Source organism: Mandrillus leucophaeus, unplaced genomic scaffold (assembly GCF_000951045.1).
Source record: "Mandrillus leucophaeus isolate KB7577 unplaced genomic scaffold, Mleu.le_1.0 Scaffold105, whole genome shotgun sequence".
Classification (NCBI taxonomy): domain Eukaryota; kingdom Metazoa; phylum Chordata; class Mammalia; order Primates; family Cercopithecidae; genus Mandrillus; species Mandrillus leucophaeus.
In genome coordinates, this window is record NW_012098654.1 from 1,148,149 (window position 1) to 1,155,417 (window position 7,269).

The 7,269-nt window shown below is 55.5% G+C and overlaps 1 protein-coding gene across 1 annotated transcript in view; it reads left to right on the forward strand.

Moving 5' to 3' along the window:
• THAP3 (THAP domain containing, apoptosis associated protein 3) overlaps window positions 1-6,890 on the forward strand; it is a 17,595-nt gene extending 10,705 nt beyond the window's left edge. Inside the window, exons 2-5 of the mRNA XM_011981613.1 lie at window positions 2,719-3,034; window positions 4,600-4,665; window positions 5,725-5,829; window positions 6,125-6,890. Of these exons, the coding sequence (XP_011837003.1) occupies window positions 2,719-3,034; window positions 4,600-4,665; window positions 5,725-5,829; window positions 6,125-6,406 (769 nt within the window). The 3' untranslated portion in view covers window positions 6,407-6,890. The remainder of the gene's footprint in view (window positions 1-2,718; window positions 3,035-4,599; window positions 4,666-5,724; window positions 5,830-6,124) is intronic.
• The last annotated feature ends 379 nt before the right edge of the window (window positions 6,891-7,269 follow it).

The window sequence follows — 7,269 nt, forward strand, 5'->3', positions numbered from 1 at the left end:
CACCTGGGCGGTACAGTGGAGGAGTGGACCCCCCAAGGGGCGTCCGGGCAGTGGGAAGGGACTTTGCAGGGTCGCGGGAGGATGCTGGAGGCTTTGGAGTCTGCTGCTGCACTCCCCTGGCCCGGCCTGGGAGCAATCGCCCTTGGTCAAAGTTGCGCTTTCTCCAAGGTCCAGCCACGGCACCATTTCTCTACCCACTTTGGGCACATCTCCGAAGGGCGGCTTGTGCTCATCGCTCGCATTCCCTCTGCTCCCATTGCACTGTTTTGTGATAAATGCTTTGCTTGAAGTATACATAACGTACATGCAGAAAAATGCACGAATCATAAGTACACAGCCGGGCGAGTTTCCCCCGGCTGAATGCCACTGAACTGAAACGTAAAGTTACCGGCTGGGCGCGGTGGCTCAAGCCTGTCATCCTAGCACTTTGGGAGGCCAAGGCGGGAGGATCGCCTGAGCCTGGGAGTTCGAGATCAGCCTGGGCAACAGAATGAGACCCTGTCTCTACAAATAATTTTTACAAATTAGCCAGGCAAGGTGGCGTGCCCCTGTAGTCCCAGCTGCTCGGGAGGGTGAAGTAGGAGGATTGCTTGAACCCAGGTTCGAGGCTGCAGTGAGCTATAATCTTGCCACTGCACTCCAGCCTGGGCGACAGAGCGATACCTCATCTCAAAATAAGAAATAAAACATCACTACCCCCGGGAAGACCCCCCACCTGAACCCCCTCCCAGGCCCCCCGCCTCTCTCCTGCCCAAGGAGAACCCTATCCTGCCATCTGTCAGAGTGGATTGCACTTCATTTGCTTTCATTGCCACATTGAATGCAAGTACCAGAATTTACCGATTTGTTCTACAGTGGAAGGGCATTTGGGTGGCCTCATTTTTTGGATGACAAATACGTTGTTCTGGAGGCCGGGCGTGGTGGCTCATGCCTGTAATCCCACCACTTTGGGAGGCCGAGATGGGTGGATCACCTGAGGTCAGGAGTTCGACACCAGCCTGACCAACATGGTGAAACCCCGTCTCTACTAAAAATACAAAAATTACCCGAGTGTGGTAGTGCGCACCTGAAATCCCAGCTACTCAGGAGGCTGAGGCAGGAGAATCGCTTGACCCTGGGAGGTGTAGGTTGCAGTGAGCTGAGATTGTGCCACTGCGCTCCAGCCTGGGCGACAGAGTGAGACTCTGTCTCAAAAAACAAAACAAAAAAACATTGTTTGGCCAGTTTTGGTGGGACTTGTTGCGGTGCATCTATCTGTTTTGCCTCTGTCAGGTATGTACCTGGGGATGGAGTTGCCGCACCTTCTCTCTTGAAGCCGTTCCTTCCATTCCCATGAGAGCTCTGTCACGTCACTAGTGAGCCTTGTGATGTTAATTGACTTTGTGGCATTTCACACAACTGACCCCTGAGCCTGGGCCACTTTTCTCGCATGGCGTCTGGTACACTTCTTGGCCGCAGGTATCTCTTCTCAGTCTCCTTTGCTGGATCCTCCTTATTTCCAGCATTCAGTGTTGGAGCCCTGGGGTGTGGGCCATGGCCCAGGGGTGGCTTCTAGCTGTACTTGCTCCCCAGGGGCCCATCTCACCCAGGCTTATTGGTTCCGCAGGGTTGGCCTCCACACTGACGTCTCCAGATGCGTGTGGCTGTCTGTCACCCCAGCACATGGAAAGCCTAAAAAGCACCTCAAATTTAACTCCTACGATACAAAACAAACTTCTTTTTTTGGAGCCAGACTCTCAATTTGTTGCCCAGGTGGAGTGCAGTGGTGCAGTCTCGGCTCACTGTAGCCTCTGCCTCCCTGGTTCAGGTGATTCTTGTGCCTCAGCCTCCCAAGTAGCTGGGATAACAGGAGTGTGCCACCATGCTGGGCTAATTTTTGCATCTTTAATAGAGATGGGGTTTCACCATGTTGGCCAGGCTGGTCTCGAACTCCTGAGTTGAGGCAGTCGGCCTGCCTTGGCCTCCCAAAGTGCTGGGATTACAGGCATGAGCCACCATGCTCATCCACTACAAAACAAACTTCTGATCCCCTTAACCTGCCCTCCTGTAACTTCTTTTATCTCAAACATGAAACTCCTTCCTTCTCAATGTTACCATCTACAGGCAAACCTTACTGCATGACTTTCAAAATACATCCAAATCTGCCCTCTCAGTACCACTTCCTGCCAACACCTGGTCCCACAGCAACCGGGGTGGACTCAGGTTCCATCTCACCTCTGCCTAGAGCCTCCAGGGACTCCCCAACTGCTCAGGGCTCTGCGTCATGCAGTCCCCACTCCCTCTTGCTGTCTCAGCCGGACCTGTGTCAGTGGCCACTCCTGCTGCCCGTTCTGAAGCCCGCATCACTCGCGCTCCCACTTCCTGCGGTCGGTGCTCAAACGTCACCCCTTCAGCTGCCTTTCCTGACCACCCCAGGGCTTCCCTCTGTCCGTTCTCTGGAGCAACTGTCATCCCTGGAAGACACCGTCCACATGTGTGTGGCTCGTTGGCTGTGCCCCTGCTCCAGAGTATCAGCTCCTTGGGGGCGAGGACTGTCTCATTACCCCCGTTCTCCAGCACGAAGAACAGGGCCTGGCTCATGGCAGGCTCCTGGCAAACGTAGCATTGGAAACAGCTCACTTGGGCTCTCTGGCCATGCTCGTGGTCTCGGGTTTCCTGTTAAGAATGCTTTAACAGCTGTGACAGAAGCTTCCAGAAATTAGATGTGATTTAACAAAGCGAGAGGACTGAATGTCTGCAGCTGTCCAGGGAAATACTCTGTGGTGATGGGAAAATTCTGAATGACTCTGAGGCGCCGAGTCCAGCTTTGCTGGGCCTCACATCCCCTGCCTCTGCCCTTAGGTTTCCGTTCAGCCGCCCGGAGCTGCTGAAGGAGTGGGTGCTGAACATTGGCCGGGGCAACTTCCAGCCCAAGCAGCACACGGTCATCTGCTCCGAGCACTTCCGGCCAGAGTGCTTCAGCGCCTTTGGAAACCGCAAGAACCTGAAGCACAACGCCGTGCCCACGGTGTTTGCCTTTCAGGACCCCACACAGGTAGGACGGCTCTGTGCCTTCTGTCTGGTCACATCCAGCCTGCACTGTTTACCAGCAGCTGGGGGCAGTGGGGGTGGCGGCATGTGCGGGAAAAGCCAAGGCCAAGAACTACGGTGACAACAGCACTGTTGCGCCTCCGGGGTCCACAGCCCTGTGGCCCTGCTGGCCATGACCTCGGCTTTAAGGAAAGTCATAAATTAAAGCCACTTTAAAAATGAATCATTCTATGGCTGGATGTGGTGGCTCACGCCTGTAATCCCAGCACTTTGGGAGGCAGAGGTGGGTGGATCACCTGAGGTCAGGAATTTGAGACCAGCCTGGCCAACATGTTGAAATCCCGTTTCTACTAAAAATACAAAAATTAGCTGGGTGTGGTGGCAGGCGCCTGTAATCCCAGTTACTCGGGAGGCTGAGGCAGGAGAATCGCTTAAATCGGGAGGCAGAGGTTGCCTTGGTGGAGGTGGGATGTGTGGGCCTGGCCAAGGAGAGGGCTCACAAAGAGTTGGATGCTGAAGCCTTGAGATTGGATTCTGGGCCACAGGAGCACCCACCTGGAGTGGGCAGGCAGAGCAGTGGCGGGACAGGCCACAGGCCAGCAGCTCCCTGTGCTGGTGGATTTATCGGGAGAGGAAAGGGATCTGTGAGTGAAGAGTGGAGCCGATGGGAAGAGCAAGGTGGCCACGTAGCAAACACACCCAGAGCGGCTGCCTGGGAGCCCTGCCCCATCTGTCCTCCCCAGCACCCTTCCCAGATGGTCTCATGCACTCTGCCTCAACCTCTTCAGGTCGGCCGTCCCTTCCTTCAGGAAGCCCTCCTGGACCCTCAAACCCCAGCTGGCCTCCAACCCCTTCCTGCCCCTCGGTCTTCCTGTCCCCTGTGGCCCCTGCTGTCCTTCCTATTTCCCTCATTGGTTTTTGTCTTCTCCCCGGAACAGAATCTCCACGAGAGCAGGGGCTGCTTTCCCTGTTTCAGGCCCCAAACCCAGGACGCTGCCTGGCACAGCACAGGTGCTTGGGGTGTGTGTCCATAGATGAGCATCTAATTACTTTCATGTATTTGTGGTAACGTCTGTCCTGGAAAGATGATACTTGAGCCACTGGAAGTGGGGGACGTTTGTCATTGTAGCCCTCAGTGCTTCCAGTGCCAGGTTGGTGGGGAGAAGCTGGGTACGGCCCCTGCCAGCTCTGCCTTGTGGGCCCTGCACTGGGCTGGCCTAGGGGCTGCAGGTTCTGCATCAGTGGCGCCTCGAGTGGTGAGCTGGGCTTCTGCCGCGTGCTGGCGGTCGTGGGGCCGGGTGCCAGGCCCTGTAGTGACACATAGGAAGTAGGTCTACAGGGACCTATTCAGGGCACTCTGACCATGATTTAGGGACATCTTTGGAGAAAGAGAAGCACACCAAGTGAGCAGTATGAATTGGGTTGAGCTTCAGGTCAGTTTCATTTAGCCACCGTTTGTTGATTGTGGCACGCGGTGGGCCAAGCAGCAGGGACAACCATGATGCCCGGGGCCTGCCCCGAGCTCTGAGGGTTCTTGGGGTCTGCATCCACTCTGTGTGTCTCTTGCAGCAGGTGAGGGAGAACACAGACCCTGCCAGTGAGAGAGGAAATGCCAGCTCTTCTCAGAAAGAAAAGGTGAGTGCACCGGACCAGGTACTTGAACGTTTAAATTATGCTGTGGGTTGAGACAGGGAGGCGGGATTTTCCCAGCACGGCTGGCCTGCAGGGCTGTCGCCTTTCCTCATATGCCAGTTTGGATTCCATGTTTTTCTGGAGGGAAGGCCCAAGCCTCTCAGCTTCCTTCTTTTCAATATAAAAGAATCTCAGTTGCTAGTAAGGATGGTGCCTGATTCCCTTTTTCTTTTCTTTTCTTTTCTTTTTTTTGTGACAGAGTCTCGCTGTGTCACCCAGTCTGGAGTGCAGTGGCGTGATCTCGGCACACTGCAACCTCCCAGGTTCAAGTGATTCTCCTGCCTCAGCCTCCTGAGTAGCTGGGATTACAGATGCCTGCTACCACGCCAAATAAATACAAAAATTTAGCTGGACATGGTGGTGGGCGCCTATAATCTCAGCTACTCTGGAGAAAAATCACTTGAACCCAGAGGGTGGAGGTTGCGGTGAGCTGAGATCGCATCACTTCACTCTAGCCTGGGCGAAAGCGTGGAACTCCATTTCAAGGGAAAAAAAAAATAAGTTGGCTGGGTGTGGTAGCATGTGCCTGTAGTCCCAGCTACTCAGGAGGCTGAGGCAGAATTGGTTGAACCCAGGAGGTGGAGGTTGCAGTGAGCCAGGATCATGCCACTGCACTCCAGCCTGGGTGACAGCTAGATTCCGTTTCAAAAAAAAAAAATTTAGCCAGTCATGGTAGTGGGTGCCTGTTTAATTCCAGCTACTCAGAAGGCTGAGGCATGAGAATCACGTGAACCCTGGGGGCAGAGGTTGCAGTGAACTGAGATCGCACCACTGCACTCCAGCCTGGGTCACAGAGCGAGACTGTCTCAAAAAAAAAAAAAAAAAAAAAAAAAAGTTCAGTTCCAGGGTGTGTGCTAGGAGGAAGCTGGCAGTTTGTCGAGGGGCACAGACCCTGGAGCCGGTCCCTGGCTGTTGCCACTCCCCCAGAGGGACAGGTAGTAGCTGCGGGAGGGCCCTGCATCTATAGGGCTATAGTGCCTGACTCCACGCTGCCGTTCCCAGGTCCTCCCTGAGGCGGGGGCTGGAGAGGACAGCCCTGGGAGAAAGATGGACACTGCGCTTGAAGAGCTTCAGTTGCCCCCAAATGCCGAAGGCCCCGTAAAACAGGTAAGACTGAGTGCAAAGGTGGCCTGTGCTTGGACCCAGGATGACTTGCTGCAAACAAAATGGAAACCAGTGAACACCCGCCATGAGACCCGTGTGGCGGGGCAGGGGGTGCAGCCTGCGTTTCAGAGCTCCCCAAATCCTCCACCATGGTATGGGCACATCTGGATTTTGGGAGACCAGCCAGGAGCGTCCGGCTGCCCGGGGGTTGTGCTGGGTGCGTGTCTGGTGGCCTGCTCACCCTGGCCCACCTTCCTGCTGGTGATGCAGCTCTCAGCTCTCACTCCCCTGTCCTCAGGTCTTGCCGTGGAGGCCGCAAGCAACAGAGGTTGTTGGCCGGCCGGCCGGCCCTGCGGGCCTGAGAAGGCCTCCGTCCAAGCAGCCATCTGATCACAGCTATGCCCTTTTGGACTTAGATTCCCTGAAGAAAAAACTCTTCCTCACTCTGAAGGAAAATGAAAAGCTCCGGAAGCGCTTGCAGGCCCAGAGGCTGGTGATGCAAAGGATGTCCAGCCGCCTCCGTGCCTGCAAAGGGCACAGGGGACTCCAGGCCAGACTTGGGCCGGAGCAGCAGAGCTGAGCCCCACAGGCTCCAGACGCGGAGGCAGCAGTGGCACCAGGGCCGGCAGGGCTTTGGAGCTCTGGCTGTGGACATCTTTGTCTGCTGTAGACACTGAGAAAGTTGGCCGTGAGGCCTGCCAGGCGGGGGATTGAGACAGTAGCCAAGCTCCCCGGCGAGAGCCCCGACGCCGTCTGGGGGACGTTTAGAGGCATGGCACTAGGAGTGGACGTCTGTGAGCACGATGAGCTTATCCTCGCACGGTTTAACGGAAGTCCAGGCTGAGGCTGATTCTGGACGCTGTCCTTTCAGCACATGCAGAGCGACGGTTGTTGGAAGCCCCAGTGTGGCAGATGTTCCTCAGGGAGGAAGCCATGTGACGGGCCCGGCTCTGTGGCCGATGTGTGGTCCCCTCCTCCATCAGCCTGGACAGCAGCTCAGGGTTCTAAGGCGTGACTCCTGTCCCGGCCTGGTGTGCGGGCAGTGTAATAAAGTGTCTTTCTATCTGGTGTCACTCCCGTCATTTTCTTTAGTGCCGTGATTCCTTTTGCTAAGAAGACTGACTTCCATGGCTGGGTGCGGTGGCTCACGCCTGTAATCCCAGCACTTTGAGAGGCCGAGGCGGGGAGATCACTTGAGGTCAGGAGTTTGAGACCAGCCTGGCCAACATGGTGAAACCCCATGTCTACTAAAAAGACAAAAATTAGCCGGGCATGGTGGCACACACCTGTAGTCCCAGCTACTTGGGAGGCTGAGGCAGGAAGATCAGTTGAACCTGGGAGGCAGGGTTTGCAGGAAGCTGAGATCGCTCCACTGCACTCCATCCAGTACTGTCACTGGGTGACAGAGCGAGACTCCGTCTGATTAAAAAAAAAAAAAAAAAA